General features: G+C 34.1%; 1 protein-coding gene and 1 pseudogene across 8 annotated transcripts in view; one reads left to right on the top strand and one right to left on the bottom strand.

Annotated features, from left to right (window-relative positions):
• The first annotated feature begins 2387 nt into the window (after positions 1–2387).
• LOC143251689 (phospholipase A2-like) lies at positions 2388–11571 on the top strand (annotated as a pseudogene). Its single transcript, XR_013028641.1, has 5 exons — positions 2388–2497; positions 6271–6473; positions 7449–7602; positions 8183–8335; positions 11411–11571. The product of XR_013028641.1 is annotated as a phospholipase A2-like (transcript).
• A 5999-nt stretch (positions 11572–17570) lies between these two features.
• LOC143253332 (ankyrin repeat domain-containing protein 13D-like) overlaps positions 17571–24167 on the bottom strand; it is a 41758-nt gene continuing 35161 nt past the window's right edge. For 6 of the 7 annotated variants that reach the window (XM_076507046.1, XM_076507042.1, XM_076507044.1 and 3 more), the window contains one exon: positions 17571–23178. In XM_076507046.1, coding sequence (XP_076363161.1) covers positions 22965–23178 — 214 coding nt within the window. In that variant the 3' untranslated portion in view covers positions 17571–22964. The remainder of the gene's footprint in view (positions 23179–24167) is intronic. The other variant, XM_076507043.1, reaches the window with a different exon arrangement.

The following is a 24167-nucleotide window of genomic DNA, read 5'->3' as shown; positions in this document are numbered from 1 at the left end:
TAATAAGTGAAATAGCAGGGTAAAGTGTCTTGAGGTCTAATAACTGAAATAGCAGGGTAAAGTGTCTTGAGGTCTAATAAGTGAAATAGCAGGGTAAAGTGTCTTGAGATCTAATAAGTGAAATAGCAGGGTAAAGTGTCTTGAGGTCTAATAAGTGAAATAGTAAGGTAAAGTGTCTTGAGATCTAATAAGCTTGGTAGGATAACAATGAGTCTTGGCGTAGCATGAAAGGCAGCTGTCGTTCTAATATACTCTGTGGGAAAAAGATAGGGCATCATATCTATAATATCTCTTAAAGCGAAATGCATATGGTTTAGTCTATATATATTAGGTTCGAACAAATTTGTCCTTCTTGTGACTTTAAGGTGAGTCACAGCGTGATCGAATTTATTCACCAGTCATGGCTAAGTCTGAAAGAATATAAACTTTTAAGTTTTTATTTTATTTTATAATTCCATTACTTCATTATATAAGGCCTGGCATGACGAAGCGCGTAAGGCGTGCGACTCGTAACCCGAGGGTCGCGGGTTCGCGCCCGCGTCGCGCTAAACATGCTCGCCCTCCCAGCCGTGGGGGTGTATAATGTGTCGGTCAATCCCACTATTCGTTGGTAAAAGAGTAGCCCAAGAGTTGGCGGTGGGTGGTGATGACTAGCTGTCTTCCCTCTAGTCTTACACTGCTAAATTAGGAACGGCTAGCACAGATAGCCCTCGTGTAGCTTTGTGCGAAATTCCCAAACAAACAAACTTCGTTATATATGTACGAGAATATTAAAAGAAAAAAATTGTTTAAACTAATAAAAAATATTTTGAAAAACTGTACCATGCTATCTAATTTTTCCACTATTGAGAACCAAAAGTGTCAGGTAAACACTTTCATGTAAACTATAATGGTTATTAGCTCAGCAATAAATCTGAAGACTCACGATTCTAAACACCAAATTTCGAAAATTACGATGATCGTTATGTAACTTTATTGTAGATACATTATTACTTTACTTATCTTAAAATACATATAAATATGTGAAACAATACAAGTTGCTTTAACCAACACAGAAATATTCAGATTTAAAAAAAAAATGTTACAAAATTGTACAACGAAATGAATTTTATTTATGTTTCAAGATCAAAAGAGCCGGTTATGGCTTAATGGTTAGTGTGGCTGGGCTGAGGATTCAAGGTTTGCATCCCGTTGCCACAAAACGCGCACCGCACTTTAGAACCGTGGTCACGTTCTAAAGGTCAGGGTCAGATTATATTATTAGTAAAACAATAACAGTTAGCCCAAGATTTAGCTATGTGGGCGAACCTGACTAGCTACTTCCGTCCACGCTGTCAGTCCAAAACGTAGGACAACTACGTATGTTTTCTTCATGCTTATCATTGCACAAAATTATGGAGGTCAAAGAATATATATATATAAATATATGTGTATATATTAGGGTTACCCTGCTGTTGGATTCCAATTTTCAAGTTTCTTACTCTCTCTCTCTGTTTTGTTTTTGAGCCGACAGTATTGCTGAGTTTATGGTGTCTGAAAGCCATTCTGAAATATACATTTGTTTATTTATTTTTGGTGTAACGTTCTTATTTTCCTTAATATTCTTATAACCTCTCTTTTCTATCCTTATTTTCCTCAATATCCTTATAACCTCTCTTTTCTATCCTTATTTTCCTGTATTACACAATGGGCTATCTGTGCTCTGCCCACCATGGGTATCGAAATCCGGTTTCTAGTGGTATAAATTCGCACTGTATCACTGCCGGGGCTGTTCTAAGTAAGATGTTGCCAAAGTAATTTGGGTTTGTGATAAACATCTATGGAATTCCTGTTGTTAAATGTGTTGAAATAAAAAGAGTGGACACCAGTTGATAATTTAAATCACTACAAACAATTTATTTGTAACTTTATATTTTTGTATTGAAATTATTGGACATGTAATAAATGATCTCTTAAACAATTCTGTTTATCGAAAATACAGCCAAGTGAACCATAAGTCATGCTCAGATATACTGTCTTTTATCCTAATACTTGTAAGTATCGCCACCAAAACCTACACATATTGACAGGTTACGTTTGTAACTAAAATATATGGGATAAATCATTTTTGTCACGTAGATACTCTAACACAAACAGCGTCAACAACTTATTAACTCAGAATTCCAACACCAGAGATTTCCGTGATTTTAACAAAACATACCGAAAGACTTCAAAGTAAGGGAGCGCTAAAAATTGTTCATATATATATCAATATTTGTAAGGGATCAAATTATCTTCTAGTACCTTAACAAATCGGCAAAAGTGGAAGCATTTATCATTACCCTTGTATCTCGTTCCATAACTAATAAATAACTGATAAATTTGTTGACAAGCTGAGAGTACAAAGGATGCGTCAACGATATGATTTATATTTATATCTGATATATAAAAGTTTTTGGATAACTTCAAATTTTGTCCGACTCATAACAACTGAGTTACGATCGCCACCCGCTGGAAGGTAAGAGCCTTTTTGACGGTATAAAATAGATGTCCAAAGTAAATGTCCTTATATTTAGGGGTACTGTTATCGAATGTTTTCACTATTTATATAGAACTACAATTAGTGATCCTGATAAAAATTGGGCATTGTCAAATGGAAAAATCGTAAGAGTACATCATTTTTTTTCGTTTATTGTTTTTACACTTTCTGATTAACTCTTTTAAAAATAAATACAGCTCTGCAATAATTTGATTGGTGGGTAAAGCTCTGTCTGACACACAAGCCCCAACTCGTCATTCTATATATCAAGTGACTGCGTAAGCCATTGTACACAAGACAATCTCTAACAAAACTTTATTATTATTTTTATTTCGCACAAAGCTACACGAGGGCTATCTGCACTAGCCGTCCCTAATTTAGCAGTATAAAACTAGAGGGAAGGCAGCTAGTCATCACTCACCCACCACCAACTCTCGGTCTACTCTTTTACCAACGAATAGTAGGACTGACCATAACATAATAACGCCCTCACAGCTGAAAGGGCTAGCATGTTTGGTGTTGCAGGATTCGAACCCTTGACCCTCAGTCGAGCCCACTAACCTTCTGGTCATACCGAGCCCGATACTTTAATTAGTTGGATGATTATTAATACACACGGTACCGAGTTCAACAGGATTTTAAATGGTTGAAAAGTTTCGATACGTGTAAATGATTTAAGTTATTAGGTAGTTCTCTCCTCATAGCGCCCAGTTTAACGAGTGTTTTTAATGTTTTCAGTACGTTTCACCATTTAGTTTATTTTTGAATTAACTGCTGTTCATAAACATAGACGCTGGTTTCTTAGTTCTGATACCAAGAAAGCTATTGTTTTATAAAATCGATATGAAAATCTTTGTTTTATTTATATTAGTTTAGTGCAAAAGTGCAAAAGCAGCTGGAAAGTTTATAGTGCATGTATTATTAGCCAGTTGTTTTAAGATGATCACAGCTTTGATTCATCACCAAAAAATTTTTTTTTAAACTGATTCGTGTCCAAAACCGATAATTTCAACAAACAATGGTATTTGCGTAATAAAGCAATAAAAATACAGAAATACATCTGCCTAAATGACTATTTTTGTAAAGTATAGCAGATAAAAATCTAAAACTGTGTTTTTACATAAGCATAAATCGAAATTCGTATAGAACTAACTTAAAGAAACGTAGGAACACATTTACAGTCCGAAGTAACTTTTATCATTAATATTAGGCATACTGGTTACTTTACTTTTCCAGCTTTCAGCATTTAACACTTCATTCTATCAGGCCGGCCCGGCATGGCCAAGTGATTAAAGCACTTTACTCGTAATCTGAAGATGGCGGGTTCGAATCCCAGTTATACTAAACATAATCGCTTTTTCAGTCGTGGAGGCGTTACAATGTGGCGATCAATCCCGCTATTCGTTGGTAAAAGATTAGCACAAGAGTTGGCGATGGGAATGACTAGATACCTTTCCCTCTAGTCTTGCATTGCTAAACTGATTCGTGTCCAAAACCGATAATTTCAACAAACAATGGTATTTGCGTAATAAAGCAATAAAAATACAGAAATACATCTGCCTAAATGACTATTTTTGTAAAGTATAGCAGATAAAAATCTAAAACTGTGTTTTTACATAAGCATAAATCGAAATTCGTATAGAACTAACTTAAAGAAACGTAGGAACACATTTACAGTCCGAAGTAACTTTTATCATTAATATTAGGCATACTGGTTACTTTACTTTTCCAGCTTTCAGCATTTAACACTTCATTCTATCAGGCCGGCCCGGCATGGCCAAGTGATTAAAGCACTTTACTCGTAATCTGAAGATGGCGGGTTCGAATCCCCGTTATACTAAACATAATCGCTTTTTCAGTCGTGGAGGCGTTACAATGTGGCGATCAATCCCGCTATTCGTTGGTAAAAGATTAGCACAAGAGTTGGCGATGGGAATGACTAGATACCTTTCCCTCTAGTCTTGCATTGCTAAATTAGGGACGGCTAGCGCAGATAGCCCTCGTATAGCTTAGCGCGAAATTTAAAAAACAAACAAAACAAACAATTTTGGTGTCATTCATAGGCCGAACACATATACACATAAAATAAAAGAGTGTCTCAGGACTAAATACGTATTTATTTTCTAACTCTTCTATAGTTAGTTAGTTAGTTTTCACCATTAGATTCCATCAAGGAACATAGGGCCGTAATCACTTGCAGATTCTTCAACAAGTATTTAAGCGAGTAGGTTAAATACTGCACCGAGCCGTCCCTAATTTAGCAGTGTAAGACTAGAGGGAAGGCAGCTAGTCATCACCACCCACCGCCAACTCTTGGGCTACTCTTTTACCAACGAATAGTGGGATTGACCGTTACATTATAACGCCCCCATGGCTGGGAGGGCGAGCATGTTTGGCGCGACGCGGGCGCGAACCCGCGAATTACGAGTCGCACGCCTTACGCGCTTAGCCATGCCAGGCCCAACTCTTCTATATGAAAGATAAATAAATAAATTCATCGGTACATATGGGGTGTCATTCTCTCCCCGGCAAAACAAAAAACATTTTTTACCCCTTCATGTGTATTTTCTATTATGGGACAAACGTATAAACATGGAGACACCGATCAAGTGTTTATAAGAAATACATTGAACAAGGCTTAGATTCTGAGAGCCCACTGTAATTAATAATTGTACGTTACTTCTTGTAATACAGCTTTATAATTTAGTAAATGAAAAAGAGCTGTCTTGTTATAAAGTTTAAGAGGTTATTCGTTCACCTTCTGTAATATCATAAATGAGTTCAACTAAACCAGGTTATGTCAATTGAATACTTTAGCTAAAAAATGGAAAAGTGTTCAATTAGTTTTAAAACTTAGCGGTTTAAACGATTAAAAACAACAACAAAAGGCAATAGAAAAGTCTGCTCCCTGCCACCTGGTGTGGTAGGGTTATCAGTTGGGCCTAAAACCTTTGGATTTCCGACATTAGCTAAAAACATTTTTTTTTGTAATTTTTCACAGACACTCAATTTATTATTATATATAGATTCGCCAGTCTCACCATGATTCACCAAATCCTATGTCTAGCACTGGTATCCGTTACCCTGACTTCCGCAGAAGCCAAACCAAGTTAAGTTCCGGTTGAGGCAGCTGCACCTAAGAAAGCGACCTCTGTTGTCTATGATACAATTTTTTATTTGGAAAAAGGGGGGCAACGCATGGTGAAAGCAGTAGTGACAAAATCTAACGAATGGAAAGTAGTAATTGATGACTGCTTCATCTATGGAGACTTGTACGTGTTTTAGGTGAAATGTAATATGTATATACATAGCACAACTTGTGTTTACTGAACTAAATCTGTCTTCCGTTCAGTTAAAACCTTTAAAAAGTTTGAACTGTATAACATTCACATAAAGTCTATGTAATGATTTGTAAGATATCAAGAACAAAAGTAAGTTTGTTTTCTGAAAGTTAAGTACAAAGCAACACAGTGGGCTACCCGTGCTCTGCCCACCACGGATATCGAATCCCGGTTTCTGGTGTTGTATAAAAAGATAAAAATAATATCATTTTGAACTACAAAGAGTATAAGGTATTGTACCTAAAATGAAAGAAAGAAAAAACAATGATGAAACTGGAAAATCGTCACGTAAAAGTGAAATTGAAATAACAAATCTGTAGAGAAAGTAAGATAGAGAAAAACAAACCAAAAGAGCCCGAAGTATAAATGAAAGCAACACTTTAATCCTTCTTTATTTTTTTCTTTTACAAGCAACGTCATCAAGAAGGTCCTAGATGACGTCCCAGTCAGGGTGATTAATCTCTCAGAAAGGTGGGAAATGACCAAAATGATTGACACTTGCAGTATTCTCCTTCTTGGTAAACTAGAATCAGGGACTTTCCATCTGTATCCTAAAGGGGTGCCACATGCAGCCACCAGTGGTGGTTTCCTTGATAGCTTTTTTATCTATCCAGGTAAACAAAAAATATAAATATTACCTTTTTAATAAAAACAATACTGATCAAACGGTATTGTCTCCAGGAGGGACATTTGGACTGGACCTCAAACTCAAAGGGAACCTCAAATTTAGACGCTCGTTAATTGTTTTTTTTTTACATGCCTCCCTTCCAATTACATTTCACCCATTTTCTTTTAGCTAATGTTACTATAACTTTGCTTTCGTGTTTCGTCATTTAGTTATGACCAGAGCCCTCAAAAGCTGGAAGTGGCTCGGGTTTCTATGAACCTCTGAGAAGGTCTGATAATAAATCAATATAAATTTAAGTTTAAAACACGATTTAATATCTTAGACGTTTAATACTCTATGCTAGAGGAAGCTTTGATACAGAGTCGAGACGATGTGTGATTCTCGCTCGTAACTTCTCAGTTAATTCTGCTAAATAACCGCAACCTCAATAAGTTAGGTAAATTTGGATTTAAAAAAATTAAACTTTAAACTTCTATATAGATATAAAAATTGTCAGTGCAAATAACATTGATTCGGACTCTCTGATTATATTTGCACGTGTTTGTCACGTGATTTATTTTTTAAATGAGGCCTTAATCACTTGAAAACAGTTAATAAAGAAACATTTCAATTGCTCATCTGTAGCCTTCAGCGAGTTGCATCAGCAGGTGGTTAACGTGAATTAATCATAGGAGTGATAGGATGAAGTTGAAACTGATTCTGTTCAGGCTTAGAAAGCTCAGTAAGTAAGCAGGTGGAACTTCAGATGTCGCTTATATGATAAGAAAACGCGTTCATCTCTCACAAGACGTGTATATTTATAGACTAGCCGTCCGTCCCCAAATCCTACACAGCAAAACATTGCATGAGTTTATTTGATTTTAATTTCTGTCTTTAATATTCGAACGATATATTTCGTAAGCCTGAGAAAAAACAATAAGATGTATTTACTACATGTAACTTATGGTCTTTGCCTACCCAGGGACAAAATGGTGTGGAGCAGGGAACGTGGCCGAAAGCTACGAAGATCTTGGATCTGCTCAGGAAACAGACATATGAAACCATGATCATTGTAACGACACCATTCCTTCACTTCAAACGAAATATGGTCTTAAAAACGTTGCTTTGTATACCAAGTAAGTTACTGGTGTATCTTACGTGAATGAAACAGTTAACTTACATACTCATAACACAAGGAGAAAAATCCTACCATTTTACTCGTGAAATGCAAAGTACAATACAACCACCCCTAAGCTTAATTTTAATTCTTTATACACATCTCAGGTTTCTTCATGTAAAAGTACTAAAACTTTCAAATTCTTGTTTAACAGCGAAATTAAGATAGAACAATAATTATTAAACATTTTGACAGCGTCATCAAAACATTATATCAGTTAAGCATTAATGAATCCGATACTAGGATATAAACCAACTTCAGCTGCTAAATATAATAAATTAATTTGTATGCAAAAATTATCAATAGTGATTAAACTGCATAAATCATCAGTTTGGTAAACTTAATATGAACGGTGTTTTTGGACGTAATCCTAATAATATGTTACGAGGTTCAATCAGCTTACGAGATCAATCGTCAGGGATATTTAATTTCCACTAAACAGTAGTTTAAGAAATAACAGCTCGTCTCTCAAATACAATTATATATTGACTTAATAAAGTCTACCGAGAAATGTTTGATACCAGTGCTTTTGTTTGCAGGTCCTTGTGTAATTGTGACGAGATATTCAGCTGGTGTCTAAAAATGTCCAATACCAAAACTTCAAATGACGTTGGGCGTGTTTTCTTTAACGTATTGCAAGTCCAGTGTTTCAAACTGGAGCATCCCATAATGAAATGCCTACGATACAAAGGGTAAGTTTAGTGGTTATACTCTGTTTAAGTTTGTTTCTCCTTTCTTTACAATCACGACAAGCTTATTATGTTACGTAGCATAATTCATATAATCAACGTTCAAAACTTCCGTCAGCAATTATGAAGGACTCATTTCTCTAATTACTGATGCCTCGCTTGTATGGATGGAAAGAGTTACTCTGATCTATGTATATAGATTTTGTTACAAACTGTAATGACAAATTAGATATGGCACAGAGACAAATACTAAGTAATCCGTAGTGTCTTAACGTATTTTCGAGAGATGAAAAGCAAAAAACATAAATACAATGAAACGTGAATTAAAATGCAAATATTATTAAAATCAACTGTCGTTTGGCCAACCAAAAATTGGCATAATATCTATAAAAATACAAGTAATTATACTATTCCCAGCAGTAGTGTGATAATTGCAAACATGACTGTCAGAGAAGTAATTTCATGCGACAGATTAAGGCAAATTTTATGTTTTAGTAGAAGCTGCAAGAAAACTTTCAAGAGAGTACGTGAAATTGGTAAACTGGTCCTATTAAAAAGAGAAAGAGAAGTGATCTAAGAAGAAAACAAAAGCAAAAACTCTTCAAAATTAATTATATTAATAAGAAATTCAGGGTATTCTCTTGCCAATTACCTGCATGTAAGTTTTGTGAATACTATCCTTAGAATAGTCATATCTCAATTATATTTTAGATACTCGAAAACCAATGGTTAGAAGAGAAAATTAAATCAAAACGCTGAAATAGAAATCAGATTTTAAACACCGAATGAACTAAGCTGAAAGAGGGCGTCTGTCAACAAGTTATGATAGCTCATTTAATAGAAGAGAAAACTGTATTTTAGTCAACCTACAACGTCTACAATAAAGCGTGCTGGAGCATCAATACAAGTGGGCTGTATCTCAGCCGATGGTGGTGAGATCTATGGTAAAGTGTTAGCACCATAACTACTGACAGATACAGGAATATTCTCACCTATCGTTTTAATTCCTGGGAAACGAGACAAGTTGGGAAGACACTCGTCCCCCACTAGACAGTAATTTCAAACGTGCAGCAAATGTGGTAAAATCTTACCCAAAGCAGATTTCCTAAATTGAACACACTCGGCCATGATTTGAACTTAATAAAATTCCACAAATAATATTATTAAGACTATATGAGTTCATAGGTAAACTGTGAATGCAAAAAGAAAATCATAATTTGAGTGAATTAGAATAATACTTCAAAATCATACACTGAAAAATTTATGATGCCATAAAATTTGTACTGTTCTATTCAAAACAAAAATAAAAAGCACTAGTGCGCTGTACAAGTTATTTGTTTTTCCTTCTGTATTTTCTTTAATAACGTAATACATTCATGACAATTTGACCATTTAATTACAACTGGGGACGATCGTGGCTCAGTGATCAGTGGGCCCGGCATGGCCAGATGGGTTAAGACGTTCGACTCGCAACCTAAGGGTCGCGGGTTCGAATCCCCGTCGCACCAAACACGCTCGCTCTTTCAGCCGTAGGGACGTTATAATGTGATGGTCAATCCCACAATTCTTTGGTAAAAGAGTAGCCCAAGAGTTGGCGGTGGGTGGTGATGACAAACTACCTTCCCTCTATTCTTACAGTGCTAAATTAGGAACGGCTAGCGCAGATAGCCCTTGAGTAGCTTTGCGCGAAATTCAAAACAAACAAACAGTGAACTAGACTGTGTATTAGTTTGGTTTCTTTTGAATTTGGGAGAAAGTTACACCAGGGCTATCTGTGATAATTTAGCAGTAAAAGAGTAGAAGGAAAGCAGCTACTTATCACCACCCATCGCCAACTTTTATGCTACCCTTTTACCAACAAATAGTAGGAGTGACCGTCACATTATAACACCCCCACAGCTGAAAAGATGAGCATGTTTGATGTGACGATGATTCGAACCGCGACCTTCAGATTGTTAGTCAATCGTCCCATCCACCTGCTAATATCGGGTCAGTATTGAATGTGAATCTGAGGGGGTTTGTGTTCATGTTCATTTACTGCCAAAAGAAAAGAAAAAATCCTGCTTCACAAGTCGGGGTTATGGTTATGTTGTAAGTGGTGGTTAATTCTCACTATTTGGACAGAAAAAAACACACACAAAAACTCAGGAGTAAGTGGTAGATGGTGTATATAGCTCTAGAGTAGGGGGGAGCTGGCATGGACAAGTGGTTATGGCTTTCTCCTTGCAATATGAGGGTCGCGAGCTCGAATCTCAGTCACACCAAGTTTGTTTGCCCTTTCAGCCGTTGAGACGTTATAATGTAACGGTCAATACCACTATTCATTGGTAAAAGAGTAGCCCAAGAGTTAGCTCTGGTTGGTGATGATTACTTGCCTTCCCTCTAGTCTTATACTGCTAAATTAGGCACAGCTAGCCATAGTGTAGCTTCAGGCAAAATTCGAACAAATAAACTGGAGTAGGTGCGTATAAACATCAACAACAAACAGTTAATTCTAGTAAAGTATATAAATTGATATGCGTGTACACATTTAAGAAATAATTCGTGTGAGATACTACCAAAAGTTCAAGACCGAATAGAATATTTGAAGTTGTTAACACTTTTAACTCTTAAATTACCGAGTTATTGTAATACCATTTATTGTTAGTGGAATTCGCATGTTTAATTATGTTAAATAATTTATACTTTTGTCTCTTACCTCTCGTAGTGTGAGGAACTAACCAAAATTTAGAAAAATCCATCGTTTTTATATAAATTATACAGGAGGCTATAACAGTAATTACTGTAATATAAACATTAATAGCATTTTCAATTAATTGTTTTATATGTGACCCACACTTATTATGCATCCTGTTACTAACCAAGGCGTAGATCCCAGTTTGTTGTATTAATGTCAAAGAAATTTTACAGTCCATGGAACATAGACCCACCCCAGTAATTTTATAGTTAGAAAATAACCATTTTACCACAATTTGTTTTTATCTCAAATTATTCTACAAACTAATTTTCATATATTCCTCTAACTTTCCTGTCGTATGCGTGATTTTTTTTATTTCTATCAGTCTTTTCTCTTTTCAGCCTTCCTTTGATTTACTCCAGCTGTCAAGAATACCAAGTAGATAAAGACAAACCACGAGTGGCAGTGGTTTGATGCGCAATACTACGAGAGTATTAAAGCTGATGACAAAAGCGCCGCCTATCTGAATGAAATGAAGAATCAGTCAGTAACCACAAATTAACCGAGGTTAATTCACATGTAAAATTCAACAATAAAATAACATTCATACCTTAGTTTTTCTTTTTAGTTTTAGCGAAAAGCTCCTAGATGGATTAAGTGTGCTTTGTCCACCACATGGAATCGAATTCCAGATCTTGATATTGCAAGTCCAGAAAATTAAATACCAACCAGATAAACCCCATGATGTAACTAATACATTAAGTCTACTTATGTAACTAGAAATATGTTCATTAATATCAATACTCACTATTTTTTATCTTTGGGGAGTCTATGATTAGTGTTGTGTTTGTATACATTTTCATGTATCAAATTGTGAAGGGTAAAATACAAGTCTTGACCAGATTAAATTTATTATGAAATTTAAAGACCTCAAACAGATAAAAAAAATATTGTAACTGAAGTAATCTATCTTAGCTTTACAAAAGCTTGCCTACTGTCAATGGATTGTTTAAACTGAAGGTTTTTATTATAGCACAGTTGAAAGTCAAAAACACCTATTTACTACCAAAACAAAAAGAGAGAAATAAATAAGTGAAATGAGAGAAAGTCGTGCAGTATAATATATCAATACAGCCAGTGAGTTATCACTGTATTCTCTTAATTCCAATAATACGAAACATAACTAACAACTGAAAAGAAACAACAGCCCGTACACGGTTCCAACAATTAGAAGAAAAAGAACATATTTCACAGCTGGCTCCAACAATTACAAAAAAGAGGAAAATATAGCTCGCAGCCGTTTCCAACAATTAATAGAAAATAAACAAACAACAATTAACATCTAACTCCAACAATTATAAAAAAGACGCAATAACTCAGAACTGGATTTAACATTTAAAAAAAGAAACAATACCGCACATCTGGTTTCAAAAATTAGAGAAAAAGGAACAATATTTTACAGCTGGCTCTAACAATTAAAAAGAGAAGAAACAATAGCTCACATCTGACTTTAACAATTAGAAGAAAATAAAGAAACAATATTTAATTGGTTCTAACAATTAGAATAAAAGGAAACTATAACTCAAACTTGTCTCCAACAATCAGAAAAAAACAACCAACAATAACTCACACCTATGTCCAACAATTAAAAAGAGAAAAAAAAATTCACATCTGGCTTCAATAATTAGAAGAAAAGAGAAATAACAACACACAACTACCTCCCAAAAACAGAATAAAGAACAACCCAAAAAAAACAAAATAAGATAAACAATATATAATAATCCCTAGTAAACTTCAACAGTTCGTTAAAAAAAACTATGGCCGACATCAATTAGTTTTACTGCAAACAACAAATTTATGAATAGTTAAAACTAAACTGATTTATGGAAATAGTGTTCTAAATTAGATTCATTAAATCATAAATTGCAGAATGGAAGTTTTTTACAAATTGCTTAAGCCTCTTTAATAAGCTAAATGCTTAAAAAGTTGTACGTTAATTTACAATAGTTGCTATGAAACAGAAATCAAAGTCAAGACTATTTTGCAAAACCGACTCGAACAAAGAAAATAGTAGCCACTTCTTCATAAGATGGATGTCGGGCACGCTTTTCGCGAGTAATTTCTGTGTGATTACGTTTGCAAACTCTTTAAGAAAGAGAATATTAAATGTCTTCAGTTTATTAAAACGGTTAACTGATCCTAAGTTAAATATTAGGTTTACAAATGTTAGTTCAAAACACAAGAATCTTTAGCTACATGTACCATAATTTCCGTGTTTACCAGTTTCTTACATATTGTGATTATGAAAGGCGAACGCCAGAAGCGGAAACGTTTAATATATTTGTCTCGATAACTAAAGTTTGATTGGTTTGAATTCCTTGCAAAGTTACACGAGGGCTATCTGCGCTAGCCGTCCCTAATTTAGCAGTGTAAGACTAGAGAGAAGGCAGCTAGTCATCACTCACCGCCAACTCTTGGACTACTCTTTTACCAACGTGTAGTTGGATTGACTGTAACATTATAACAACCCCATTGCTGAACAAGCGAGCATGTTTGGTGTGACGGGGATTCGAAATCGCGACCCTCGGATTACGACTCGAGTGCCTTAACCACTTAGCCATGCTGGGCCAAATTGATATTTACACACTATTTAATGAAAAAAATGTATTTAAATGTTGCTTAACAAACTTATCTTTCACAAAATATGCACTGCAGTTACGAGAATACTGTAAAGATTGTCAGGTTTGTCTCAGAATTACAAAACAGTCCATATTGATTTTCCTTGTGGGTCAACTGAGAATATGTAAAAAACATAGACTTGCTTCATTACCCCGTCTGTTCGTGCATCCGAAAATGCAGAGTAAAGCATTTTAAAATATTTTTCGCTACTTTGGATATATCATCATCTCTCTCTCTCTCTCTCACACACACAAACAGAATTACGTAATTTCTTAACGTCATCATGTAACGATCTATCCTTCCCGAATTAACTCAACAGAAAAATCCGTCTTTTGCGGAAGTATAAGATCACAATAAGTCACGCGATCCCTCACGTTGAAAGGATTTTTCAGGCAGACAATCAGTGCAGACGACGTTACAGATCATGGTTTATTCATCATGAGGCAGCAAGCAGCATTCTTTGACCAAGAGAAAAAGTGAAGTTTTAATTATTTTATTAGGAATAAAATAATCCATAGATGGTTTGGTAGAGTAGGTTATCTCTTATTCGGGAAGGAAGCTTGGTTTGGTAGAGTGGGTTATCTCTTATTCGGGAAGGAAGCTTGGTTTAGTAAAGTGATTTGGTTCTTAATGGATTTAAGAGTTCATTTGAAAGTGATGATAAAAAAGGTAAGTTTAGAAACGCTAATGCTAAAGTTTTAAACAAAAGAATTTGTTTTTGTTGTTTGTTTTTAATTTCGCACAAAGCTACTCGAGGGCTATCTGTGCTAGTTGTCCCTAATTTAGCAGTGTAAGACTAGAGGGAAGGCAGCTAGTCATTACCACCCACCGCCAACTCTTGGGCTACTCTTTTTACCAACGAATAGTGGGATTGACTGTAACATTATAACGCCCCCACGGCTGAAAGAGCGAGCATGTTTGGCGCGACTGGGGTGCAAATCCGCGACCCTCAGATTACGAGTCGCACGCCTTAATACGCTTGGCCATGCCAGGCCCAAAACAAAAGAACTGGCTAACAGCGTAACATATTCCTTCCGAACTACACTCGGGTCACATATTCCCTTAGCTTATGGACAACAAATAAAAATGATTACAACAAACTCATTGGCTATATCTTAGGTATACGTTAAGAAAATTCTTGGATGGAACTAGTATATGCAAAATATCAACATGCATATAAATGACTTATCCCAGTACTTCCTCAATCTTTTGTAACTCATCAGATGTTTAAACCGATCGACAAGTGCTTAAAATAAGAGTTAAAAGCACTTATCTTTTAAAACGTGAACCCCTTACTTAGTGTTTGTGCACCACAACCCCCTTGGCTTGTGTTTAAACACATGGCTCGAAATAAAGTTTTGCTTTTTCGAAAGTTATGATCACAGAGCAAATACTACAAATAGAGAAAAATTCGAAGAAGCCCTCTTTGTTAAAACAACAGAGATCTTGCATTAATCAGCCTTAAGAAGTGTTTATTTTGAATTTATCCTATTTACCATTTGTATATATTTATTTTATTTTTTTGCCTAGCGACTGTAGTAACAGGTAGCGACTACAGTAACGGTTTCATTCCATTACACTATGTAACAAAATTTTTACTTTTTCTTGTTGTTGGGCAGAAAGTGTTATTTCCCAATTGCTTATACCTAAGGTAAATGGAAAAAGAACTATTTTTCTCTTCAAACTTTGCTTTTGAGACCTGAGTAATGAAATGTTCAAATTTACTCATTTTCCAGAACATTCCTGGTAGATTCAGTACTGAGTTGCTGATAGAGAATTTTCTTGAACTTTCTAGAATGTTGTAGAACTTTCCATGGTAATATACATCTATACAGTGGCTCACCATACACAGACCTATCTAATTTTATCACAGATGGCATCAAGAAGCTGCAACCATTCTCCAGACGCATTCTACTATGTATGTGGCCAATTTATCAAGACAAGAGCGAAAAAGTACTCAGTGACAGCATCTGCCAAAATGTGTGAAGCCTACAAGGCATATTTCGGCATGCCTGTCGGGGATCAAGACAAACCCTGAGCACCTCATCTTACATGCAAGCACTGCAAAACAATTCTAGAAGGTAAGACGCATAATTTTTGCTTGCTTAAATAGTAAGATTACATATTATACAAAATTTAGACCTTTTAAAATTTAAATATCTTTCGGTGCACCTCCAAGAGGAATACAACAACGGTAAGAACTTCCGAGAAGCCTTGAAGTATGATGAGAATGGCTGGGAAGTTATCGAAGACTTGAAAATGATGGCATTCCTGACTGGTCTCCAAGGGGGCTTTACCAAATTTCCCTGTTACCTTTGCCTTAGAAACAGCAGGGACACCGTATAGCACTACACACTGGGGAGGCACAATGTCAAGTGGGAGCCACTAGTGGACCTACAGAAGGTGTTGTTCCCACCATTGCACATAAAATTGTCTTACGAAACAATTTGTCACAGCTCTTGATAAGGAATCTGCAGCCTTCAAGTACCTTCGAGACTTCTTCTCTAAGCTGTCTGAGGCAAAGGTCAAAGCTAGTGTCTTCATTGGACCACAAATAAAGATCCTGGAGTGCACAGAATTCCCCAAGAAGCTCAGTAGGAAGGAAAAAAGCTTGTGGCAGCTTTGTCGTAGTGGTTCGAAGCTTCTTGGGCAATTACAAGGCCGAAAATTATGTGGAACTGATTGAGGTTTTGGTGAAGAACTACGAAAAAATGGGCTGCAGGATGTACCCGAAAATCCATATCCTTGACGTTTATCTTGATAAATTCAAGGAGAACATGAGAGCATACTCAGAGGAGCAAGGCGAGAGGAGCTTCCAACAAGATATACTGGGTTTTGAACGCCACTACCAAGGAACGTATAACAAAAACATCACGAGAGACTATATTTGGGGGCTTATACGTGAAAGTGGTTTACATTACAGTCGCAAATCTTGAAAAACTACTCACTTCTAAATATTTTTTTTCATTTTTGTATAACTTTAATATAAATACATGTAAATCTTGATTCATATGTTGTTTCATTCAGACCTTATGTAAATAAAAAATGTGTAAATTTGCCCATTTATACATAGAAAATAGGTTTATTTCTAAATTTCATTATCTAGGTCACAAAAGCAAAGTTTGAAGGGAATAATGGCCATTTTCTGTACTTTCACAACATAAACAATTAAGAAATAACATATACTATCCAGGAACAAAATTTTGGTTACATGGTGTTATTCGATTGTATCTACATAACAATGCTGGTTAAAACAAATGAAACCATTTGTTGTTTGTTTTTTTTAAAATTAGAAAAGGTTCTAAAAATACATTACCTATTTTATAAATTTCAGTTTTCATGATGCAAGGTTTTACTGCATTTTAATTCATTCTAGTACTTGTTCAATGTTTTGCAACTCTTAATATATTCTCAAACCATAAACATATTTCCTATTCTTATAATATATAGTTATAAATAAGCTAAAAAAACTGCTGTGATACGAAATAATCGAAAAAAATTATGCCACAATGGCTAATGCGAAATAGATGTTTTAATATTTACATTTCGGACAAACAATTTTAGAAAACTAAAGGAAGGAGGAACCAGTTCGAAACGCCCTTACTATTAAAATACAAATAAAATACCTATTTCGCGTCAGTTACTTTTTGTGGTACAATTTTTTTTCCATTTTTGTTTTCAACTTAACATGTTATACATAATACACAAATTGAAAGCACTACCAGCTTACTATAAAATAAGTATTTTATTTATGCACGTCCAGTTGTGGGGTGAAATATATAAAAAAAAAAACACCACTGAATAACCTGAGACATTACAACGTTTGGGGTAAAGTCACCTCAAACTAAAATATTGAGTGCACACACAAAGCGAGAAGTCCTAGTGGGTTTCAAACAAATTGTTTATTGCACGTATTAACATTAACAAGAAATATGAAAATTCTTCAATAAATAATGCCAGCAAAGACAACGTTTTTACAGTAAAGTTTGTAGTATATTAAAAAATTCCTTCAACATTCACATTAATTTTGAATTTTTACTTTTCATTAATGCAGAAGACAAAAAAATCCCAAGAGAAAAAGTACAATTTGTATCTCTTATGACAATCTTTTTACCAACAACTATTTGTATGTTTAGTAATAATAATGTTAGGCTATGCTTTACACTACTTTTATAATATGCTTGGAATAAAACTTTCAACTGTAATCTTTATCATAGTACTTGCATGAATTCATTTTACAGTTGCTTTGATGCAAATAAACACATATATCTTTCTTTTTATAAAGTAATTCTTGTCCACACTTTAGATTTTACAATGTAAAAAAAGTGTAAAAAGTTGACAACAAAACAAAATAAATGCATTTCCAAAACGAATATTTTAATTTAAAAAGTAGGTAAATATGTTTATATATATATAAAACAGTTTCTAAACACAAGTTAAAAAAAATTAAAAACATTCTTACAAAATGTAAATGTCAAGTATCTCCATACTACAACAAATAATTCATGTAGGCCTTTCTCTTACTCATCAACATAACACTGATACACTACCATACACACCTCTACCTATCGACATAACACTGATACACTACCATACACACCTCTACCTATCGACATAACATTGATACACTACCATAAACATCTCCACACACCATTCATTACCTTTCACATAAACATGAAACTGATACAGACCATTTTTTACTTATCAACATAACACTAATACAATACCATAGACATCTCTGCACACTGTCTTTTACTCACCAACATAAGGCTGAAAAATGGCCATACACAGCACATTGGCCTGTCTCATATTTTAAGATTATTTTGTTGGCTGTAAAGTTTTTGAAGAGTTCAGCCAAAAGTATGTTGCATATTTTTTTTTATTTGGTGCACAAATTTGATATGATAAAAATCAAACATCTTTCAAGGAATATAATTAACAATGAAAAGTTTCTATTTTTCTTTCACTCACTGTTATGAAAATAGATAACTTATATTTTACATCAGACCATATCCCATAGTAGCAATTAAAAGTTGCATTTTTACCAGTTTAGATACTTTCAGATTTTTTAATACAACAAAATTGCACAATGGACTATTTACAATCTGTCCACCACAAGGAATCAGTCCAATACATCTTAATTTTGTATGTCCATAAACTCATCACAATAGACTATCTGTGCTGTGCCCATCATAGTAACAAAACCAAGCTTTTAACTGTACAAGTCCTTGGACTAACCACGGAGCCACTAGAGGCTTCTAATTCTGACTACACTTAAATATTAAAAACTCTACCCTGATTATTTAATTAAATTACAAAAAAAAAAACTGTTTAAACTTCAAGATGACTAGCTATGAGGAACTGCTTTCAGTCTTACAAAAATACATTTGAAGTATTTAAATATTCTTGACAAAAGCAAAGTTAAAACAAAATCATTAAAAATAAAATTAAAAACTCCAACTCTGAATGAATATTTTTAACCACAATGGTAACTTCATAAAGCACAGGCTCTAAGTTTTCCCTTTAAAAATAAATAGTTATTTATAATATGTGAAGAAACTAACAAAATTAACAATAACATTATCCATTAAAAACTTAAGTTAATCACTAGATAAAGAAATGTAATCACTTGTTAGACAAGTTTTATGTAGACATTATATAAACATCTACACACATGAAAAGTTTAGTTTAAGAGAACTGTTTATGCAAGAAATAAAGACATTTATTGCAAATGCAAGTGACAATGACACTAGATTTTTTAGCTGTTTTTCTTTTCATGGATTTTCAGTTGCATCCTATTAAATATCAAACAATTTCCCAAGTTATTAATATACAGATAAAAGACAATTTACAAGAAAAAAGGAATTCTATCACTAACTTTCAAATGTCACGTTTCATGTTGAAATCATGAATTGATCACTTAAATGCATCCATGTTCTTTGATATACACACTACATGTGGTTAAACCTTCAGATATCAAATATATCACCCTTTGAATACATCACAATCTATTTTAAGATTCAAAATCACAATTTCAAAAGATAATTCAGCAAAATGTCTACCACTCTTGTTTTCATTAAGAATATTGATCTACATTTAACCGATTTAAAATTTTCTTTTATGACATATATTGGTATGGTTTTAAATAAGCAACATCTTGAGATTAAAAGCATCATTAAAAAGTTGTTTGATAGCAAGTTCTATTCAACACTTTTTCTGTTTCAACATACACTGGCTGTTAACGGTTCATTTGAAGTTTGGATACCTTTATACCAAAGCTAACCTTTTTACCCAACTGTACATATGTGAGAGTTTCTACAACTTTACCATACTTGTAACTTCATATCAACATTCCAGACACAATATATAAGTGTTTTGATAATATCTAACAGAATTTACATGTTTTTTAAAATATCTTACATAAATATTGCATTAGGTTGTCCAAAAACAAATGTCAGAATTCTCACAATGACATTTAGAAGCTGAATACTGAGTAACTTATTATTATTGTTGTCACTTACAAGGTGTCTTAATTGTCTGCTGTTTCAACTCTACTCAGGGTAACTTTTGCAACTCCTAAGACAAGACGGACCGATTCTTTCTCTACGAATTCAAACTTGGATGAAAAGCTACCAAAACCGCATGGAACATCTACCAGATATTCACAGCCACGGATCTGTTACTGAATGTACAGTTCATTGTTAGTTCTAAAGGTTTCAATATGGAGATGCTAATCTTGAAGACCATGAATGTCGTGAAAAGAAGCCATCCTTAGATGAAAACACATTAAGGAAAGAAGATGAGACAGACCCTTACACAACAATATGTGAACTTGACAAAAGCTAGGCACAAGCAAATCAAGCATTGCCAACCACTTGAGTGCAATTGGAAAGATGAAAAAATTGGATAAGTGGGTTCTGCATGAAGATATTTTGCAAGTGTAAAGATCAACAAAATCAGCATTATGGTTCCTGTCAAAAATGACAATCCTAAAACTTAGCAAATTGAAAATTGAGTTTCTGCCTCATCCACTTCATTCCCCAGACCTTTCATCTTCAGATTTTCATTTTTTCCAAGCACGTTGACAACTTTTTTAATCAATGAACGCTTTACAAACCAGACAGCTGCAGAAGAAACTTTCAGGGAGTTCACTGACCAAAGAAATCCTGATTTCTACAGCAGCATTGTTAGAAGTTGGCAACAATGTGTTGAAGCAAATGGTGTTTGATTACTCATGTTTTACAACACTGGTTTATACTTTTCCAAACTTCACAGTTCAAAAACATTTATTTCTGGACAATCTAATAAATAAAAACTTATATATACACATGTAAATGTTTTATAACTGATGTGTGTATACATATATATATATATATATATATATATACACACACACACACACACACACACATACATACTTCAGTTAAAAGCTCTCACCACCAGTAAGCAAAGTGCTGACAAACATGGTACTAAGTAAAAAACTGATTGTTGAGTAATCTGGTCACCACTGTGATATGTAGTTACACACTACTGAACATAAGGATAACAGCTGTTTGGTAATCTGGTTGCCACTACAATATATAGTTACATTCTTGTAAAAGTAAAAATAGCAGATGCTTGGTCACAACTGTGATATGTAGTTACACTTTTATAAATGTAAAAATAGCAGCTGTCCAGTGTCCTGGTCATTTCTGTGTTATGAAGTTACAGTTGCCTGGTATCCTGTTCAAAACTGTGTTATGTAGTTACACTTTTATAAATGTAAAAATAGCAGCTGTCTAGTGTCCTGGTCATTTCTGTGTTATGAAGTTACAGTTGCCTGGTATCCTGTTCAAAACTGTGTTATGTAGTTACACTACTGTAAGTGTAAAGATAGAAACTCTCTGGTATCTTGGTCAAAAGAGTGATATGTAGTTACCCTACTGTAAGTGTTTACTAAAGATAGCAACTCTCTGATATCCTGATAAACTGTGTAATGTAGTTACTCTACTGTAAGTGTAAAGATAGCATATGTCTGGTATCCTGTTCACAACTGTGATATGTAGTTTCCCTACTGTAAGCATAAAATTGCAACTGCCTCGTATCCTGATCACAACTGTGTTATGCAGTTTCACTTTTCTAAGCAACAAAATAGCAGCTATCTGGTATTCTGGTTATTACTGTGATATGTAGTTACACTTTTGTAAGTGTAAAAGTGTATATTCAACTATAAACAGCTGAAAAATGAAATGGGTATTCATCCTAACTATAAAACGACATACTGATGAAGTCACCAGATGTATTCATGTGAAAGAGGTGCTACAAAACTATCCTCCTCTTACATTAAATGTATTAGAGAAAGCATATAGAAATTAGTGGGTTACTTTGGACAAAACAGCCTTATTTTGGTATTTTTCTTTTTTGTATGGAAACTACACTTCAGGTCTATTGTCAAGATGTACCATCTGTTATAACATGATGATGTTCTAAAAAACTGTTTAACATACTCAGTCTCTGTAGTTTATCTTTGCAAACTAAAGTGATGAAACTCAGTACAATGTAGATTACAACTACACAAAAAACTATAACATTCTTAAATCCAAGGGAACATAACACTACTCATTACTACTAAACTAGTAACAACTATATGTGTTTATCAATGTTAAAATCACCAGTTTTGATAACTCAAACTTAAATAGAAGTATTTATGTATTTATTTATTTTTGTTCCTTTTTCCTTACTCCTCATACATTACCAAATGTATGAGCAAGAAACAACAAATAATGATGTAGTTCATTTTAAATACAGCCAGGAGAAAGCAAAAAACAATATTTAAATTATCATACATGTTAAAGATTTCTCTTCTTCAGCAAAGATGAAACTGAAAGTTGAATCAGTGATGTAGAGGCTTAATGTATTCCTTGATTGGTCATACCCTTTGACGTGGACTAAAGTTTTACCTACATCAGCACAGCTTGAGTAAGCAACTCAAAGACATACAGTTAGACCTCTTATAATGGTGAAGTGTATATAATTTCTATGAAGCTTTTAGTCCTTTTTAATTCACCATATTAAAACCACCATAGAAATACTTAATTGTTGCCTTAGTCACACTTCTTAAATTTGTCTTTTTAACATTTTCACTGTTGAGTCAACAATTAAATTTATCAAACTGAAATATCCCTCCACATCCAACACAGTACATTTTGAAATTCTTATTAACAGTGTAATGCTACTAACTACAGTTTTGATTGAAAGTTCTGTGTGAAAAGTTAAAACATTCATTCAGAAACTAGGTTACTTCTGAGACAATGACAACTGTATAACTCTAGCTAGTTGCTCTTCTTCTTCCTTTCTTTTATTATCTTCTTCCAGTGCAGCCTGATGAGAAAGTTGTAGTGCCAAGGACAATTGAGAATCCCTGGCAGACTGCTGGACATGATGTCCAAAATTAGACACAATACCAGAACTGTTGCAATTTTGATAATCAGTCATACTATAATGAAAAACCCTGAAAGTATAGATACACTATAAATCACATTACACCAGTTAATCTATACTTTAACCAAATCTGTTCTTTTTAGATACCAAAGTTTTAAGAACACAGAGTAGAAACTTTCACCAACAAGTGTTGGGCTATCTTCAGTTTTCTTAGAAATAACACATTAATTTGCTGAGAGTAAGTTGACAAATCAGCTGAATGTAAAAAACTAGAAAACACACTTATACATATATGCCAAATACTTATAAAAACAAAGCCTTGACCATTCAAACATCCAAGTATTATTCTTAAATAGTGGTACTGAACCCTAAATAATCAGTACAAATGCAACATAACAAAATAACAGCAGAAAAACATATAAAGAATGCCTGCTGAAAACTGGTCATGGGATGCATTTCAAGCCACCTCAAAGCACAATTACACCTTTCAAGCCACAGCTGCATCAAGACCACCACCTAAACCTACAAGCAAACTTCTTCATTAGGAACTTAAAGAATGATGACCATATTCTGTCATCAAGCCAAAGCCGTTTTCAATTGGAATAGTGTTTTTCATTTTTTTACAAGTATCTAAAGCTAATTTGGGAGAATCTCAAGTTGTTAAGCCTAGTATTTCTTTCTTTATAAATACTAAAAGTTCAAACTAAAAGAATCTCAAGCTGTTAAGCCCAGCCTCTCTCTTTACATGTACTAAAAGTTCAAACTGGAAAAACATCAAGTTGCTAAGCCTAGCCTCTCTCTCTCTCTTTTTACAAGTATTAATAGCAAACCGTAATAATTTTAAACTGTTCAGCCAAATCTACTGTCTCTTTATGTACACTTTAAGTTAATTGAAGAGGATTTCAAACTATGGAAGTTTTTAATTTTTTTTCCTTTTACATTAAGTGATACAAACTTATTGGAATAACCAATAAATAACACTTTACATAATTATTATTATTATTATTATTATTACTATAAGCAAAATAAGAAAATCAATCAAAAGTTTAAAAAGTCAGT

The sequence above is a fragment of the Tachypleus tridentatus genome, chromosome 6 (assembly GCF_004210375.1).
Source record: "Tachypleus tridentatus isolate NWPU-2018 chromosome 6, ASM421037v1, whole genome shotgun sequence".
In the NCBI taxonomy this organism is placed as follows: Eukaryota; Metazoa; Arthropoda; class Merostomata; order Xiphosura; family Limulidae; genus Tachypleus; species Tachypleus tridentatus.
Note: the sequence above shows the minus strand (reverse complement) of the source record. Positions and strands in the feature narration are given on the sequence as shown.